The sequence below is a fragment of the Mytilus edulis genome, chromosome 13 (assembly GCF_963676685.1).
Source record: "Mytilus edulis chromosome 13, xbMytEdul2.2, whole genome shotgun sequence".
In the NCBI taxonomy this organism is placed as follows: Eukaryota; Metazoa; Mollusca; class Bivalvia; order Mytilida; family Mytilidae; genus Mytilus; species Mytilus edulis.
In genome coordinates, this window is record NC_092356.1 from 51,308,996 (window position 1) to 51,328,267 (window position 19,272).

A 19,272-nucleotide genomic window follows, 5' to 3' on the forward strand; every position below is an offset into this window, starting at 1 on the left:
TGAGAAAACAGAAAACTTATAGTCATATAATAATACTGTATATATTCCTTATGGAATGAATTGTATAGAATATTTCAAGTGTTCCAACAGGTACCGTACAGATATTAGGACATAATTAATGTTTATGACAAAGTTTCAAGTGTAATTTCAGTTAGGCGGAACAATTATACGTTGACTGAGGACCAGTCTCCCTATTATATTGGTTTCATGGTATTAATTTAAATTCAATCTTCTATTTTAGGAAAAGGCTTAAAAACAAAGTAAGTGACATAAAATGAAAAAGCTATATAGAGCTAGACATATAAATATCTATGATTGATTGTGATGTACGCACCTTTAAAATATTTTAGTGTACAAAAGTATTGATAAATAAAACAGTGTGATAAACGAAAAGCAAAAGGGACTTCCCCCTTTTTATTACTTTACTTTAATATTATTAGTTTTTTTCTCTATTTTTATTTGTCAAACTTTATTGACTAGGACTAGGAATGTCAGTTTTCCTTTCAAAGGTGGTTTTCTCCAGGCACTCTGGCTTCATCCCCCAATAAAAACTGGCTGCCATGAAATAGCCTAAATGTGGTGCTTAAAAGTGGCGTAAAACACCAAAAATCAAAATCAAATCAAACTTTATACTCACTTGTATATTTTTGGTTATCTTACAAAATTACTCTTTTTCTTGCGCCCACCGGAAGCGTTAAGTATTGGTCAAGTTTGACAGTTCAACATAGAACGTAGATGTAGTGTATTTATTAATAGCTTGTCTAAATTCTGCCGAACCTTCTTCTTTTTCTCTTGATCTTTACACCTTTTATGGGGTAACCATACGTTCGTATGTCAAACAGTTCCACCACCAAAAAATGAACAAAAGTAATGAAAATTATCAATCATTAAACACAACAACATTATTTACACTATTTACATAAGATACTTTAAAGTTTTTATGACTTTAAACTTGCGGTCTTTTTGACATAGGAAGTTTACAGTTTTTAAGACTTTTTACTTTGGGCAGTTTAGATTATTTTGTTCTACTGATACATAACTTAAAAAAATTTAAAGATTAAATAAAATATTTTCTTTTTAAAACCATTTCTAATAATAATTTAGATTACAAAATGAGTTAAGACAAAAGACAAAAGACATTTATTTTATAAGAAAGAAAAAAACAGGACCAATGATCCTGCATTTTGTATTATGATTTAGGTAGATGTGTCTTTTTTTAGTTTTGTTATTTATTTTATTGTAATTAATTCTGTTTTATATTACAGGTTTTTTGAGCCAGAAGTGAGTGGGAAAATTGTCCCATTGTACCCCCTATTAAAAGATTTTTTTAATCTAAGTAAGTTAGTTTTAGTATTAGTTAAACTTTTTATGCCCCACCTATGATATGATCAAGATTTCTTTTTACCCCAATTTCACGGTTACCTGAACATAGAAAATGATAGTGCAATTTCAGGTTAAAGTTTTTGGTCAAGGTAGTTTTTGATGGAGTAAGTCCAATCAACTTGAAACTTAGTGTTATGTTACCATCGTTAGAGGCCAATTGAATTAATCCATATAATTAATACATGTTTATTATAAAACTACATTATATAGAACTGCCCATGTTATAAAACCCCAGTGTGTTATATATAGATAAAGTCAATGAACTTTAAGCACGTGTAACTGTTCAATTGTCAATCAAGATAAGATAGGCGGAGTCTCTATATTTTGAAAATTTTACTTTGCCATGGTATTTTGACCCCCTGCGGTATTTTTAATCCCCTACTCTAGACCTTTAATTAAAAAAATTCTGGCAATTTTAACTCTTCTATGTAGTTAGAATACACCAACAAGTAGTTTGTATGTATTAAACTTGCTGGAAAAGATATTTTGAAAATTTTACTTTTCCATGGTATTTTGACCCCCTGCGGTATATTGAACCCCCTACTCTAGACCTTTAATTTCTAACAATCTGGCAATTCTAACTCTTTAATGTAATTAGAATACACCAATTAGTAGTTTGTATGTATTTAACTTGCTGGAAAAGATAACCGTATATATATATACATATATATATATATACATATGTTATAATTACAAATAATTAAAGCATTTAAGCTACATATGGTCTAGTTATAATGTGTCAATAAGTGTTTTGAATGACATTTTGTTGGTAAAGACTTCAGAGCACTTATATATACCAAGCAAAGATATTTCTTTTAATTAAGCATAGAAAATGTACCTCCCCTCCTTGTATGAATGATTTTTTAATGTATGGTAAGCTTTAGAATAATGTATAATGTTCTAATAATCATCTAGGATGAAAAAAACAGGGGGTTCAATTTACCATGGGGGTTCAATTTTCCATACAGGGGGGTTCAATTTACCATAGCGGTATTTTGACCCCAGGGACAATTTACCATGGGGTTCAAAATACCATATGACACCAGCCAACCAACCAAGATGGCCACCATGGCAAAAAATAGAACATAGGGGTAAAATGCAGTTTTTGGCTTATAACTCAAAAACCAAAGCATTTAGATCCAATCTAACTGTGGTTAAATTGTTTATCAGGTCAAGATCTATCTGCCCTGAAATTTTCAGATGGATCGGACAACCCGTTGTTAGGTTGCTGCCCCTGAATTGGTAATTTTAAGGAAATTTTGCAGTTTTTTGTTATTATCTTGAATATTATTATAGATAGAGATAAACTGTAAACAGCAATAATGTACAGCAAAGTAAGACCTAAAAATAAGTCAACATGACCAAAATGGTCAATTGACCCCCTAAGGAGTTATTTTTTTTCCTTTATAGTCAATTTTTAACAATTTTTATAAATTTGTAAATTTTACTTACATTTTCCACTGAAACTACTGGGCCAAGTTCATAATAGATAGAGAAAAATGTAAGCAGCAAGAATGTTCAGTAAAGTAAGATGTACAAACACATCACCATCACCAAAACACAATTTTGTCATGAATCTATCTGTGTCTTTTGTTTAATATTCACATAGAGACCAAGGTGAGCGACACAGGCTCTTTAGAGCCTCTAGTTTTACCTAAATAAGGCTGTTAGTTTTCTCGTTTGAATTGTTTACATTGTCTTATCGGGGCCTTTTATAGCTGACTATGTACAGTATGGGATTTGCTCATTGTTGAAGGCCGTACAGTGACCTATAGTTGTTAACGTCTGTGTCATTTTGGTCTTTTGTGGATAGTTGTCTCATTGGCAATCATACCACATCTTCTTTTTTATATTGGCCACTATTTTCATCAGGGTAAAATTTAGTTTTAAAAATGTGTTCTGTTACGTTGCCTTTCAACCAACATGCTGACATGGCTAAGAATATAACATAGGGGGAAAATGCAGTTTTTGATTTTTATGCCCCACCTACGATAGTAGAGGGGCATTATATTTTCTGGTCTGTGCCTCCTTTCGTCCGTTCGCTTCAGGTTAAAGTTTTTGGTCCAGGTAGTTTTTGAAGAAGTTGAAGTCTTATCAACTTGAAACTTAGTACACTTGTTCCCTATGATATGATCTTTCTAATTTTAATTCTAAATTAAAGTTTTGACCCCAATTTCACGGTCCACTGAACATAGAAAATGATTCATCCAGGTACTTGGGAAACATTCTTGTTATCTCTGAAACTTAAGCAAAAAGTATGAATGTTGCATTATTGTTTCATGCATCAATTGTAAATAAAAAATATCAGGTGAGTGACACAGGCTCCTTGGAGACTCTAGTTAGTTTTTGTCGAGCCTACAACTTTTGTTGCAGAAAGTTTAACATAGATATAGTGATCCAGCAGCGGCAGCTACGGCAGTGGCAGCAGCATTAGCTAACTTATTGAAAGCTTTATATTTTAGAAGGTGGAAGATGCTTCATACTTTGTATATAGATGCATCATGCTACGAAGTTTCTGTCAGTCACATGTCCAATGTCCTTGACCTAATTTATATGGTTCAGTGACTACTTGAAAAAAAGTTTAGATTTTTTTAAATGGTAAATTCTCTCTTATGATAAGTAATAGGATAACTATAATTGGTATGTGTGTACCTTGCAAGGTCCTGATGACTGTCAGACAGTTTTCACTTGACTTCAACCTCATTTCATGGATCAGTGAACAAGTTTTGGTAGTCAAGTCCATATCTCAGATACTATAAGCAATAGGTCTAGTATATTCAGTATGTGGATGGACTGTAAGGTGTACATGTCCAACTGGCAGGTGTCATCTGACCTTAACCTCATTTTCATGGTTCAGTGGTTATAGTTAAGTTTTTTTTCAAACTATAAGCAATAGATCAAGTAAATTTGTTGTATGGAAGAATTGTTAGCTGTACACGTCTGCCTGTCATAGTTCATCTGACCTTGACCTCAATTTTATGGTTCATTAGTCATTGTTTAGTTTTCTTGGTAAATGTTAGGTTTATGTGACAGTTTTTAATAAAGTGTTATATTTAGGACTGCCAACATGATATCAGTGATTAGTTAAGAAGGCGAGACATTTCAGTGTGTGCACTCTTTGTTATATTTTCATAACTGTATTTTACATTCCTTCAACTCTTTGTAGATAACAACAGTCCAAATAATGAAATTGATAGAGACCTGAACAACAATTGCCAAGAGTCTAGGAATGGTCCTCAGTCAGAACAAAAGTTAGACACTCATGTGCCTACTCCTGAACAGGTAAATAAACCAATATTCAGGGTCTACAGGGTCCTTTACAGGAAACACTGAACAGGTAAATAAACCAATATTCAGGGTCTATGGGGTCCTTTACAGGAAACACTGAACAGGTAAATAAACCAATATTCAGGGTCTATGGGGTCCAGTACAGGAAACACTGAGCAGGTAAATAAACCAATATTCAGGGTCTATGGGGTCCAGTACAGGAAACACTGAGCAGGTAAATAAACCAATATTCAGGATCTATGGGGTCCAGTACAGGAGATGTGAAACAGATAAATAAAACCTCCAATTAATAAGATGTACTCCAAATAAACAACTTTACAGTATTAAGTCAAAGTACATGTGTTCTGAATCATTATTTGGTATTTTCCATATAAATGAAACAAAACTTCTGCCTGTTTTATATATAGACGTTGTTTATGTTTTTTATTATGCAAGTTTTAACCTTGTTTGTCTGTACGTCCCATAGTTGTGTTTCTTACTCTAACTTTAGTTTGCCTTAGGTAGCAATAAACAGTTAGGAAAAAATACTAAAATTTGCCCTTATGAATTTTACCATCCCCTTTTCATTGCTTTCTTGCAATATCAAGCTTACTGTTTGTGTCATATATGGGCATATGTATGTAATCAGAATCTTCCATAGATTTTATATCCAGTATATAAAATGGTAAAATATAATTTCTTTTTGGTGTATCCATGGCAACAATCTGCATTTATTTGTTATAAAATATTGCAAAAAGGGGGGGGTAAATGTCACATATTTCCCCAAAATTTGGCTAAAAGTAGAATTTCAATCGCTTGAAGTAATATCTTTTCTGAAACTGTGTACATATATCATTCAGCAAATCCAATGAAAATCATATGTCTTTCATCTCATTTTTTTGTAAAATTGCGTCAAAAACTTCGTTTAGAAAAAGAGTGTTTGTAAACAGTACATTAATTTCTGGACTGATGGTCGGTCTAGCTATGAAAATACGGATTGTCAAACAGAAAACAGCCCATAAAACATGTAAAAATAATCTTGATGAACTTATAAACCATCTTTGAAGGCTAAATTAGCACTCATCTGTCTAAAAATGAATTTTATTACACAATAACTTTCCTATTTTAAAAATCCACAGGGGCCAAAATGCGAAACTCAACTCCTAACTGTGTATTGCTACCTTAACCAAATGGTATGAAATTTATGGGCAATGCTCATTACAAAATACAGATCAAGTTTGAATTTTAGTGGTGTCACTCTAATGGTTCTAGAGTTATGTCCCTTTACAAATGGAAAAATTGCTTAATTTTTCATTTCTGTTCTCAAACTTAAGTTTGCCTCAACCAAATGCTATGAAACATACACACAATGTTCATTACCACAAAATACAGATCAAGTACTTATTTGGGTAGCAACCCTTTTATTGTTCTTCAGTTATGTCCCTTTATTACTTTCTATGATATGCAAGTGGGGCATCATCTGTGTTCCAATTTACAGGACTCATTCCCTATTTTTTTAGTTAACACAATTATCTTGCACATACATGAAGGAATTCCATGAATAATGAATGTTCTACATCATATCTTACCAATACTGACAAAAAAATCTGTAAATGTGACTGTATTCTTTATGTTACTTATAGGGAACAGGTGCAAACAAAAATACTTTTCCTGGACCAAATATGATGTCTAACATGATGCAAGCCAATGAACCACTTCCAAAGATGTGTGGACCACCACTACTTTTGTCAACACAGTTATCCACTCCTGATGGACCAATTGTCAAAGGTTTGTTTTTACATGTTTAATACATTAATACATTATCTTGACTAGTTAGCAACTCCTTGCAAACCAATTGTAAAAGGTTTGTTTTTTAATTCTTAATACATTTCAAAATATCTTGACTAGTTTGCAACTCCTGGCAAACCAATTGTCAAAGGTTTTTACATGTTAAATACAGTTTACATTATCTTGACTAGTTAGCAAAGCCTGGCAAACCAATTGTCAAAGGTTTTTACATGTTTAATACATTTTACATTATCTTGACTAGTTAGCAACTCCTGGCAAACCAATTGTAAAAGGTTTTTTTTTTTTAATGCTTAATATATTTCAAAATATCTTGACTAGTTCGCAACTCCTGGTCGGATATTGGTATCACGTTGGCTGCGTCGTTGTCGTCGTCGTCGTCCGAATACTTTTAGTTTTCACACTCTACTTTAGTAAAAAGGAATAAAAAATCTATGAAATTTTAACACAAGGTTTATGACTACAAAAGGAAGGTTGGGATTGATTTTGGGAGTTTTGGTTTTAACAGTTTAGGAATTAGGGGCCAAAAAAGGGCCCAAATAAGCATTATTCTTGGTTTTCGCACAATAACTTTAGTATAAGTACATAGAAATCAATGAAATTAAAACACAAGGTTTATGACCACAAAAGGAAGGTTGGGATTGATTTTGGGAGTTGAGGTCCCAACAGTTTAGGAATTAGGGGCCAAAAAGGGGCCCAAATAAGCATTATTCTTGGTTTTCACACCATAACTTTAGTATAAGTAAATAGAAATCTATGAAATTTAAACTCAAGGTTTATGACCATAAAAGAAAGGTTGGGATTGATTTTGGGAGTTTTGGTCCCAACAATTTAGGAATAAGGGCACAAAGGGTCCAAAATTGAACTTTGTTTGATTTCATCAAAAATTGAATAATTGGGGTTCTTTGATATGCCCAACCTAACTGTGTATGTAGAATCCTAATTTTTGGTCCCGTTTTCAAATTGGTCTACATTAAAGTCCAAAGGGTCCAAAATTAAACTTAGTTTGATTTTAACAAAAATTGAATCCTTGTGGTTCTTTGATATGCTGAATCTAAAAATGTACTTAGATTTTTAACTGGATTTTTGTGACAAAAATGTCGGTTATTGATTTGGGGATGTACGGCGGGCGGGCGGGCGGCAATCAAATGTTGTCCGTGCATTAACTCATGAACCGTTCAACCAAAGCTTTTAAAATTTTAATATGTTATTACTGACAACTAACGAAGAATGGCGAATTTGACTTTTACCGTTCAGGAGTTATGGTTCTTGAAAGATTGAAAAATGGAGTTTCCAGTCGTGTCCGTGCATTTACGCATGAACTGTTCTACCAAAGCTTCCCAAATTTTAATATGTTGTTACTGATGACAGAATGGAGGTCAAGTTCAATAATGACGATTTTGACTTTTACCGTTCAGGAGTTATGTTTCTTGAAAGATTGAAAAATGGAGATTCCAGTCGTGTCCGTGCATTTATGCATGAACTGTTCTACCAAAGCTTTCGAAATTTTAATATGCTGTTACTGATGACAAAATGGAGGTCAAGTTCAATAATGACGATTTTTACTTTCACCCTTCAGGAGTTATGGTTCTTGAAAGATCATAAAATGGCGTTTCCATTCACGTTGTTGCATTTACTCATGAACCATTCAATCTAAGCTTTTCAAATTTTAATATGTTGATACTGATGACAAATTTGATATTGACGATTTTCACTTTCACCATTCAGTAATGGTTCTTGTGATATTGCCAGGACACAAATAAATGTTAATAAATCTGGTTTGCTGTCGTTGTGACAGCCTCTTGTTGATTATTGGCCCAGTTTTCAAGTTGGTCCAAATCGGGGTCCAAAATTAAACTTTGTTTGATTTCATCAAAAGTTGAATAATTGGGGTTCTTTGATATATGCCAAATCTAACTGTGTATGTAGATTCTTAATTTTTGGTCCCATTTATAAATTGGTCTACATTAAAGTCCAAAGGGTCCAAAATTAAACTAAGTTTGATTTTAACAAAAAATGAATTCTTGGGCTTTTTTGATATGCTGAATCTAAACATGTACTTAGATTTTTGATTATGGGCCCAGTTTTCAAGTTGGTTCAAATCAGGATCCAAAATTATTATATTAAGTATTGTGCAATAGCAAGAAATTTTCAATTGCACTGTATTCAGCAATAGCAAGAAATCCTCAATTGCACAGTATTGTGCAATAGCAAGAAATTTTCAATTGCACAGTATTGTGCAATAGCAAGAAATCTTCAATTGCACAGAATTGTGCAATAGCAAATATTTTCAATTGCACAGTATTGCTCAATAGCAAGAAATATCTAAATGCACAATATTGTGCAATAGCAAGACATTTTCAATTGGAGTTATCTTTCTTTGTCCAGAATAGTAGTTGAATCAACTTAAATCATTGTTTTTTACAATATACAATGTATATTCACTTTTACTACCAACTGATAAATTAAAACAATCCTTACCATTCAATGATAACAAGCACTTTATTTTACATTTTCAATATTTTATGATGTATTTAAGTGAGTAGTTATTGTTGCAAACTCCATTAGAAATTTGAATTGAGATCAGTTTTGGAAAAAGGGAAAGGGGGATATAAAAAAAAATGGGGGGGGTTAAATTTTTCTCATTTCAGATTTAATTCTTCAAACATTTTTTTGAGAGGATTAATATTCAACAGCATAGTGAATTGCTCGTAGACAAAAAAAATATTTTAAGTTCATTAGACCACATTCATTCTGTGTCAGAAACCTATGCTGTGTCAACTATTTAATCACAATCCAAATTTAGAGCTGAATCCAGCTTGAATGTTGTGTCCATACTTGCCCCAACTGTTCAGGGTTCAACCTCTGCGGTCGTATAAAGCTGCATCCTGCGGAGCATCTGGTTCCTGTTGATTTAAAATAATTTTGTTTCATGGCACCCCTTAGATACCTTAGTCAGAAAAAATATGATTCTCAGTATAATAAACCTGCTATTCATTTGTAGGTAAATATTTGTAGTCTAACTACTTTGAGTTAAAAAATCTTTAAATGAACAAAAGTATGAAAAATTTAATAATTAGAGAAGATTGATTGTAACAGCACTTTAATACACATCCAGAAAGGAATTTATTTAATATGATGATTAATATAACTTAACATTGAGAGAAAGAAAAGTGTAGAAACTAAGTCCAATAGCAGAATCATTATTTTAAGGGGCGTAAAGGGTGGGTATTTGCACGGAAGAACACAAAATAAAATTGCCTTTCACGATGAACATAATATTAAAAATTTCGAGCACTTTGATCTTTTTACCAATTTCACGAAACACAGTGAATAACGAACCTTTATCACAGCTGCACATGAAGTAAAAATGGCAAAACACGTTGCACAAAAATAACCCTTTATCACCCTATTATTTCACGGGGTGGATCTGTTGAGTATATCTTGGCTGAGTTTAAAAGCAAATCACCAGAGTAGGTTTCATAAGCATTGCAAGGAAATGATTTTATGTGATATATTTTCTGTTTGTAGGTGAATCAGGTTTGGATGGCTTACCCGGTGTTGGAGGATCAAAGGGAGATACTGGATTCCCTGGACAAATAGGTAGAGCAGGTAACAAAGGAGAAAGTGGACCACCAGGACTTAATGGATCCCCTGGTTTAGCATGTTTAGATGGACCCAGAGGAGAGAATGGACCATCTGGCTTACCTGGAAGAGATGGTAAGTCAATTGTTTATGGATGTACACAGAAATTCACAATTTTGAATGACAATATTTTCTTATACTGTGGATTTATTATTATTTGTGGGAGACTAATTTTCATGGATTTTGTGGATTACAGTGAAATAGGAATTGAATGTTCAACCAAATACAAATTTTTTGTAAGCTTGTTTGCAGACTTTGACAATACCACAAATTCAAATATCCAGGAAAAAATATATTTTCCCAGATTTACAAAAATTGACACCCAAGAAAATAAATGAATCCACAGTAAGATCTGATTTAGATGAGCTATATGATCCTGATGTGTGTCCTTTGGCAAACTATGTTGATTAACTATTATAGATCAGAATCATTTTTTTTAGATTAAATGAAATTGCCATACACTACCACAGTGTTTGAGCATCAATCTGGCTTACACATTAGCAGGAAATACACACTAAACAATGATCATCTTACGCTAAAATAAATCGTAGACAATAAAACTTAATAAAAAAATTATCAATTGAGACCAATAATTTTGAATGTGTTGTAGGAGAACCTGGACTTCCTGGAATGAAAGGAGATGGTGGATTACCTGGATTTGATGGTTTACCTGGACCTAAAGGTAACCCTGGAAACAATGGACTCCCATGTGTATCAGGTATGTACATTTCTTGACATCATTATTTCTATGAGTAATTTTATACCTACAAGGTAATGAAATAAATAATTAATTAACAAAATCACATTGGCTTTACATTTTTAAGGTAGTTTTTTTTACTTTACAGAACATTTCATAAAAAAAACCCACAAAAAAACATGAATGCATTATTAATTTCCTGATAACTGGGTAATAAAATTGAGAATGGAAATGGGGAATGTGCCAAAGAGACCACAACCCGACCATAGAAAAAAACAACAGCAGAAGGTCACCAACAGGTCTTCAATGTAGCGAGAAATTCCCGCACCTGGAGGCGTCCTTCAGCTGGCCCCTAAACAAATATATACTACTTGTATATAACTTGAATGTATTTAACTTCAAGTTTTTTGGTTTTCTCTCTCATATGAATGTATTTTGTTTATATACATGTACTATATAAAATTGAGAATGGAAATGGGGAATGTGTCAAAGAGACAACAACCCGACCAAATAAAAAACAACAGCAGAGGGTCACCAACAGGTCTTCAATGTAGAGAGAAATTCCCACACCCGGAGGCGTCCTTCAGCTGGCCCCTAAACAAATATATACTAGTCCAGTGATAATGAACGCCATACTAATTTCCAAATTGTACACAAGAAACTAAAATTAAAATAATACAAGACTAACAAAGGCCAGAGGCTCCTGACTTGGGACAGGCGCAAAAATGCGGCGGGGTTAAACATGTTTGTGAGATCTCAACCCTCCCCCTATACCTCTAACCAATGTAGAAAAGTAAACGCATAACAATACACACATTAAAATTCAGTTCAAGAGAAGTCTGAGTCTGATGTCAGAAGATGTAACCAAAGAAAATAAACAAAATGACAATAATACATAAATAACAACAGACTACTAGCAGTTAACTGACATGCCAGCTCCAGACTTCAATTAAACTGACTGAAAGATTATGATTTCATCATATGAACATCAGGCACAATCCTTCCCGTTAGGGGTTTAGTATCATACCATCATAACATATATGAGAAGAACATAACCCGTGTCATGCCAACAACTGTTTTTAGAATAAATGTGTTTAGTTCCGATGCAAAGACCGTATCAGTGACTCAATATTAACGCCAAAATATGCAATCTTTAATGACTTGACAACAGTATCGTAATTATATCCCTTCTTAATAAGTCTATTCAAAGGTTTTGTAAGTTTCTGAGGTGAATACTGACACCTTTGTGCTTTATAAAGAATATTTCCATAAAAAATTGGATGTGAAATACCTGAACGTATTAGAAGTCTGCATGTTGAGCTATATTTACGAATGATGTCTTTATACCGATGATAAAATTTAGTAAATGTTTTGACTAGTTTGTGATATCGAAAACCCTGGTGTAATAATTTTTCAGTAATACATAAATTTCTCTCGTTAAAATCTAAAACATTGTTACATACACGAGCGAATCGTACAAGTTGAGATATATAAACACCGTAAGATGGTGACAATATATATATCTTTTATATATATCTTTTTTAATTAGGAGAGAAAGGAAATCCTGGATTCTCAGGACCAAATGGAGCACCAGGATTACCTGGACCTAAAGGAGAAAGAGGTAAAGTCAGATTATTTATAGATTACTGATATGTCTTTCTTAAATATAATCAGGGCCCTACCAAGTGGCGTGTCATCCCTATAGTGATCAGTCTGTCCGTCAATAACAAATTGTGTACGCTTATTATATAGAGAACCATTATATTCTCATACTTTATACTTCACATATATATTAACCAACACCAGAGGGTGTGTCATAATGTTTTTACAACACCCTCTCCCTGGTTAAAAGGTCAAGGTTAAAGTTTTGGTTTCAGTTGACAACCCCATATCATATTGTTATGATAAAAAAAAATTACCCAAAGGTATTCTCAGTGGGGCACACAGTGATGGCTCCCATTAGATAATAAAACAACATGGTTTTATGATTAAAGCTAAAAGAAAATACCTGCTTCAAATGGAAGCTGAATTTATCTTGAATAACAAAAACTGGTATTCTTATTTTCTTTATATTGAGTGTACTATTAAAAATATTGTTATATGCATGCTTTATTATTTAATGAACAATTTGATACATTTATATTTTAAGAAATTTAATTTCAATAACTATGTATTTGTTTGAACAGGTTTCAATGGAAGAGATGGAAGTAAGGGAGAGCCAGGAAGAACATCGGAGGGAAGTAAAGGGGAACCAGGTCTACCTGGCCGTTCTGGATTAGATGGTTTACCAGGAATGAAAGGAGATGTTGGTAAGTATATAATTTACAAGGGCTTAAATACTATAAGGTTTTTTCTAATTCAAACTTTGGCTGGTTCATAACTTATCTGAACGAACCTCAATAGTACACCCAAAGTATTGTGTCTGGTAGTGGGAGTAAAATTTAGAATTTCTCACAATCAAAATTGCTTTTGCTGTTTTTCAGTTTTAGAAATTCTGTTTATGTTCTCTTAGATTACATTGTTGTATCTGCAACTTCATAATGACTTCATGACCAGTCAGAAACATCAAACTCAATGACTTTCTTTAGGACACCATTTCTGACTTCATCTATTATACTGCTTCACTATGTTAAAAATGTGTATCCATAGTCTATTTAGAAGTACTTGTATTACTTACTTACTTACTTTTAAAGAACTTTGTAAATAAACTTAAATGTGTTGTAAAAATTGATATCTGGCCTCTATTGTTTTTTTATCAAATAAATGTAACATTTTTTTTTAGGTTTCGCTGGTCGGGATGGATTCCCAAGTGCTAAGGGTGAATCAGGAAATCCTGGCCTTGAAGGAATCGGACAGAAAGGATCACGAGGATTGGATGGATTACCAGGTATGTATCACTACATTACAAATATTTATTTATAGTTCAATGTTTTTTGGTAAAATTATTTAGGTGCAAGAAGATGATGAATAAAAATTAAATTTTAAATGTCACAATTTGTAAAATGTCAAGGAGACAACAAAAATCATGTTCCCATTTATCACTTTTTATATTTTTCTTTACCTGCTATTTTAGGTAGTGCTGGTCTCCCTGGAGAATCTGGTGTTGATGGATTAACTGGGGTGAATGGTCGTAAAGGAGAATCAGGAGATAGAGGTCTCAATGGTTTACCTGGTCCTCAGGGTAACAATGGATTGGATGGCTGTAAAGGTGAGTTTGATATCCATACATGATACTGTAAATTCAGAAATTATTGTGATTTTTTTATTATTGTAAAAAATGTGACGGTTATAATCGCAATAATTTAAACTTGAACATTAAGGTCCAAAGGGTCCAAAATTAAACTTAGTTTGATTTTAACAAAAATTGAATCTTTGGGGTTCTTTGATATACTGAATCTAAAAATGTACTTAGATTTTTGATTATTGGCCCAGTTTTCAAGTTGGTCCAAATCGGGGTCCAAAATTAAACTTTGTTTGATTTCATCAAAAATTGAATAATTGGGGTTCTTTGATATGCCAAATCTAACTGTGTATGTAGATTATTAAATTTTGGTCCCGTTTTCAAATTGGTCTACATTAAAGTCCAAAGGGTTCAAAATTAAACTAAGTTTGATTTTAACAAAAATTGAATTCTTGGGGTTCTTTGATATGCTGAATCTTAAAATGTACTTAGATTTTTGATTATGGGCCCAGTGTTCAAGTTGGTCCAAATTGGGGTCCAAAATTATTATATTAAGTATTGTGCAAAGGCAAGAAATTTTCAATTGCACAGTATTGCGCAATAGCAAGAAATATCTAATTGCACAGTATTGTGCAATAGCAAGAAATATCTAATTGCACAATATTGCGCAATAGCAAGAAATTTTCAATTGCAGTTTTGCGCAATAGCAAGAAATATTCAATTGCACAGTATTGTCCTGTTTTCAAATTGGTCTACATTAAGGTCCGAAGGGTCAAAATTAAACTTTGTTTGATGTCAACAAAAATTGAATATATGGGGTTCTTCAATATGTTGAATCTAACCATGTATTATAATTTATATGGGGTTCTTCAATATGTTGAATCTAACCATGTATTTTTAATATTTGGGCCCGGTCATCAAATTGGTCCACATTGAGGTCTAAATGGTCTAAAATTGAACATTATTTGATTTCATCAAAAATTGAATTCTTGGGGTTCTATAATATGCTGAATATAACAATGTATTTAGATTTTGGATATTGGACTATAAAAGGTAAATGTCCAATTTAAAATTTTTAAGTTTTTATGTTTAAGTTCTAAGACCACATTCATTCTGTGTCAGAAACCTATTTTGTGTCAACTGTTTAATCACATTCCAAATTCAGAGCTGTATTAAGCTTAAATGTTGTGTCCATACTTGCGCCAACAGTTTAGGGTTCAACCTCTGCGGTTGTATAAAGCTGCACCCTGCAGAGCATCTGGTTGACTTTTATCTCTGAAAGTTAAGCAAAAAGTATAAATGTTGCATTATTGTTTCATGCATCAATTGTAAATAAAAAAATATCAGGTGAGTGACACAGGCTCCTTGGAGACTCTAGTTAGGTTTTTGTCGAGCCTGCAACGTTTGTTGCAGAAAGTTTGACATAGGTATAGTGATCCAGGGTTGGCAGTTACTGCAGTTGCAGCAGCGTTAGCTAACTTCTTAAAAGCTTTATATTTTAGAAGGTGGAAGACCTGGATGCTTCATGCTTTGTATATGGATGCATCATGCTACGAAGTTTCTGTCAGTCACACGTCCAATGTCCTTGACCTCATTTTCACGGTTCAGTGACTACTTGAAAAAAAAAGTTAGGATTTTTTTAAATGTTAAATTCCCTCTTATTATAAGTAATAGGATACCTATATTCAGTATGTACGTACCTTACAAGGTTCTGATGACTGTCAGACAGTTTTCACTTGACTTCGACCTCATTTCATGGATCAGTGAACAAGGTTAAGTTTTGGTAGTCAAGTCCATATTTCAGATACTATAAACAATAGGTCTAGTATATTCAGTGTATGGATGGACTGTAAGGTGTACATGTCAAACTGGCAGGTGTCATCTGACCTTAACCTCATTTTCATGTTTCAGTGGTTATAGTTAAGTTTTTTTTTAGACTATAAGCAATAGATCAAGTATATTTGTTGTATGGAAGAATCGTTAGCTGTACACGTCTGCCTGCATGGTTCATCTGACCTTGACCTCATTTTCATGGTTCATTGGTCATTGTTTAGTTTTCTTGGTTAATGTTAGGTTTATGTGACAGTTGTAATAAAGTGTTATATTTAGGACTGCCAACATGATATCAATGATTAGTTAAGAAGGCGAGACATTTCAGTGTGTGCACTCTTGTTATATTTTCATAACTGTATTTTACATTCCTTCAACTCTTTGTAGATCACAACAGTCCAAATAATGAAATTGATGAACACCTGAACAACAATTGCCAAGAGTGTAGGAATGGTCCTCAGTCAGAACAAAAGTTAGACACTCATGTGCCTACTCCTGAACAGGTAAATAAACCAATATTCAGGGTCTATGGGGTCCAGTACAGGAAACACTGAACAGGAAAATGATATCAATATTCAGGGTCTATGGGGTCCAGTACAGGAAACACTGAACAGGTAAATAAACCAATATTCAGGGTCTATGGGGTACAGTACAGGAAACACTGAACAGGTAAATAAACCAATATTCAGGGTCTATGGGGTCCAGTACAGGAAGCACTGAACAGGAAAATGAACCAATAATCAGGGTCTATGGGGTCCAGTACAGGAAACACTGAACAGGTAAATAAACCAATATCCAGGGTCTATGGGGTCCAGTACAGGAAACACTGAACAGGTAAATAAACCAATATTCAGGGTCTATGGGGTCCAGTACAGGAAACACTGAACAGGTAAATATTATCCATATTCAGGGTCTATGGGGTCCAGTACAGGAAACACTGAACAGGTAAATAATATCAATATTCAGGGTCTATGGGGTCCTTTACAGGAAACACTGAACAGGTAAATAATATCAATATTCAGAGTCTATGGGGTCCAGTTCAGGAAACACTGAACAGGTAAATAAACCAATATTCAGGGTCTATGGGGTCCAGTACAGGAGACGTGAAACAGGTAAATAAAACCTCCAATTAATAAGATGTACTCAAAATAAACAACTTAACATTATTAAGTATTTCCCATATAAATTAAACAAAACACCTGCCTGTTTTATATATAGATGTTGTCTATGTTTTTTATGATGCAAGTTTTACCCTTGTTTGTCTGTACGTCCCATAGCTGTGTTCCTTACTCTAACTTCAGTTTGCCTTAACCAAATGCTATGAAACTTATGGGCAATGCTCATTACAAAATACTGATCAAGTTTGAATTTTAGTGGTGTCACTGTAATGGTTCTAGAGTTATGTCCCTTTACAAATGGAAAAATTGCTTAATTTTTCATTTCTGTTCTCTAACTTTAGTTTGCCTCAACCAAATGCTATGAAACTTACACACAATGTTCAATACCACAAAATACAGATCAAGTACTTATTTGGGTAGCAACCCTTTTATTGTTCTTTAGTTATGTCCCTTTATTACTTTCTATGATATGCAAGTGGGGCATCATCTGTGTTCCATTACAGGACTCATTCCCTATTTATTTAGTTAACACAATTATCTTGCACATACACGAAGGAATTCCATGAATAATGAATGTGCTACATCCTATCTTACCAATACTGACAAAAAATCTGAAAATCTGACTGTATTCTTTATGTTACTTATAGGGAACAGGTGCAAACAAAAATTCGTGTCCTGGACCAAATATGATGTCTAACATGATGCAAGCCAATGAACCACTTCCAGAGATGTGTGGACCACCACTACTTTTGTCAACACAGTTATCCACTCCTGATGGACCAATTGTCAATGGTTTGTTTTTACATGTTTAATACAATTTACATTATCTTGACTAGTTAGCAACTCCTGGCAGACCAATTGTCAAAGGTTTGTTTTTTAATGTTTAATACATTTCAAAATATCTTGACTAGTTCGCAACTCCTGGCAAACCAATTGTCAAAGGTTTATTTTCACATGTTTAATACATTTTGAAATATCTTGATTAGTTAGCAACTCCTGGTAGACCTATTGTCAAAAGTTTGTTTTTATACGCCCGTTTACAGGACTTTATAATGTATATCGTTGTCTGTCCGTCTGTTGTCAACATATCAGACATTTACTCCAAAATTGCTTTAACCAATTTGAATAAAACTTTATTGAATTGTTTGTATCTATTGTGTGTGAGCTACCTTTTGTTTTGTTTTTTTATAAATTTTTGTTTTTATGATTTTGAGTTATTAGGTTTTATCGTTGAGCCTGCAACTTTTGTTGCAGAAACCTCGACATAGGGATAGTGATCTGGCGGCTACGGCGGCAGCGATGGCGGTGTTAGCTAATTTCTTAAGCTTTATATATACGAAGGTGGAAGACCTATATACTTTGTATATGGATGTTACAAAGTTTCCGTCAGTCACATGTCCAATGTCCTTGACCTCATTTTCATGGTTCAGTGACTACTTGAAATAAAAGTTAGGATTTTTTGAAATGTTAAATTCTCTCTTATTATAAGCAATAGGATAAATATATTTGGTATGTGGTACTCATGCCTGTCAGACAGTTTCCACTTGACCTCGACCTCATTTCATGGATCAGAGAACAAGGTTAAGTTTTGGTGGTCAAGTCCATATCTCAGATACTTTAAGCAATAGGTCTAGTATATTCGGTGTATGGAAGGACATATCCAACTGGCAGTTGACCTCATTTTCATGGTTCAGTGGTTATAGTTAAGTTTTTGTGTTTTGGTCTGTTTCTCTTATACTGTATGCAATAGGTCTACTATATTTGGTGTATGGAATGATTAAAAGGTCTACATGTCTAGCTGTCAGGTGTAATCGGACCTTGACCTCATTTTCATGGTTCAGTAGTCAAAGTAAATTTTTTGAGTTTTGGCCTTTTTTTTTCTACTACTAATTGCAATAGGTCAACTATATTTGGTGTATGGAAATATTTTATGATCTATTTGTCAGTCGTGCACGTTTTATTTGACCTTGACCGCATTTTCACAGTTAATTGCTCAGTGTAAAGTTTTTGTGTTTTGGTCTGTTTTTCTTAAAACTATAAGCAATAGGTCAACTATATTTGTTGTTTGGAAGAATTGTTAGCTGTACATGTGTCATGGTGTGTTTTTTTGGCTAATATTTGTGTTAGTGTTATTTTGGAATAAAAAACATGTTTTTTTGTTGTTTTTTGGGTTTTTTTTTTGTTGTTTTTTTTTTATATAGATTAGACCGTTGGTTTTCCTGTTTGAATGGTTTTACCTTGCGTTTTAGCTATGCCTATCAGAACATCAAGTCTAGCACTATCTAAGGGGGAGCTTACATGTATGTGCTGGAACCAAGGGACAGGGGGTCAATCTATCGCCAGAC

General features: G+C 33.4%; 1 protein-coding gene across 1 annotated transcript in view; it reads left to right on the forward strand.

Moving 5' to 3' along the window:
- The window catches only part of LOC139500383 (collagen alpha-1(V) chain-like), a 30,166-nt gene that overhangs the window by 1,501 nt on the left and 9,393 nt on the right, over positions 1-19,272 (forward strand). Inside the window, exons 2-13 of the mRNA XM_071289125.1 lie at positions 242-260; positions 1,266-1,336; positions 4,550-4,665; positions 6,294-6,438; positions 9,988-10,176; positions 10,712-10,819; positions 12,348-12,419; positions 12,985-13,107; positions 13,581-13,685; positions 13,872-14,006; positions 16,197-16,312; positions 17,575-17,719. Coding sequence (XP_071145226.1) covers positions 242-260; positions 1,266-1,336; positions 4,550-4,665; positions 6,294-6,438; positions 9,988-10,176; positions 10,712-10,819; positions 12,348-12,419; positions 12,985-13,107; positions 13,581-13,685; positions 13,872-14,006; positions 16,197-16,312; positions 17,575-17,719 — 1,344 coding nt within the window. The remainder of the gene's footprint in view (positions 1-241; positions 261-1,265; positions 1,337-4,549; positions 4,666-6,293; positions 6,439-9,987; positions 10,177-10,711; positions 10,820-12,347; positions 12,420-12,984; positions 13,108-13,580; positions 13,686-13,871; positions 14,007-16,196; positions 16,313-17,574; positions 17,720-19,272) is intronic.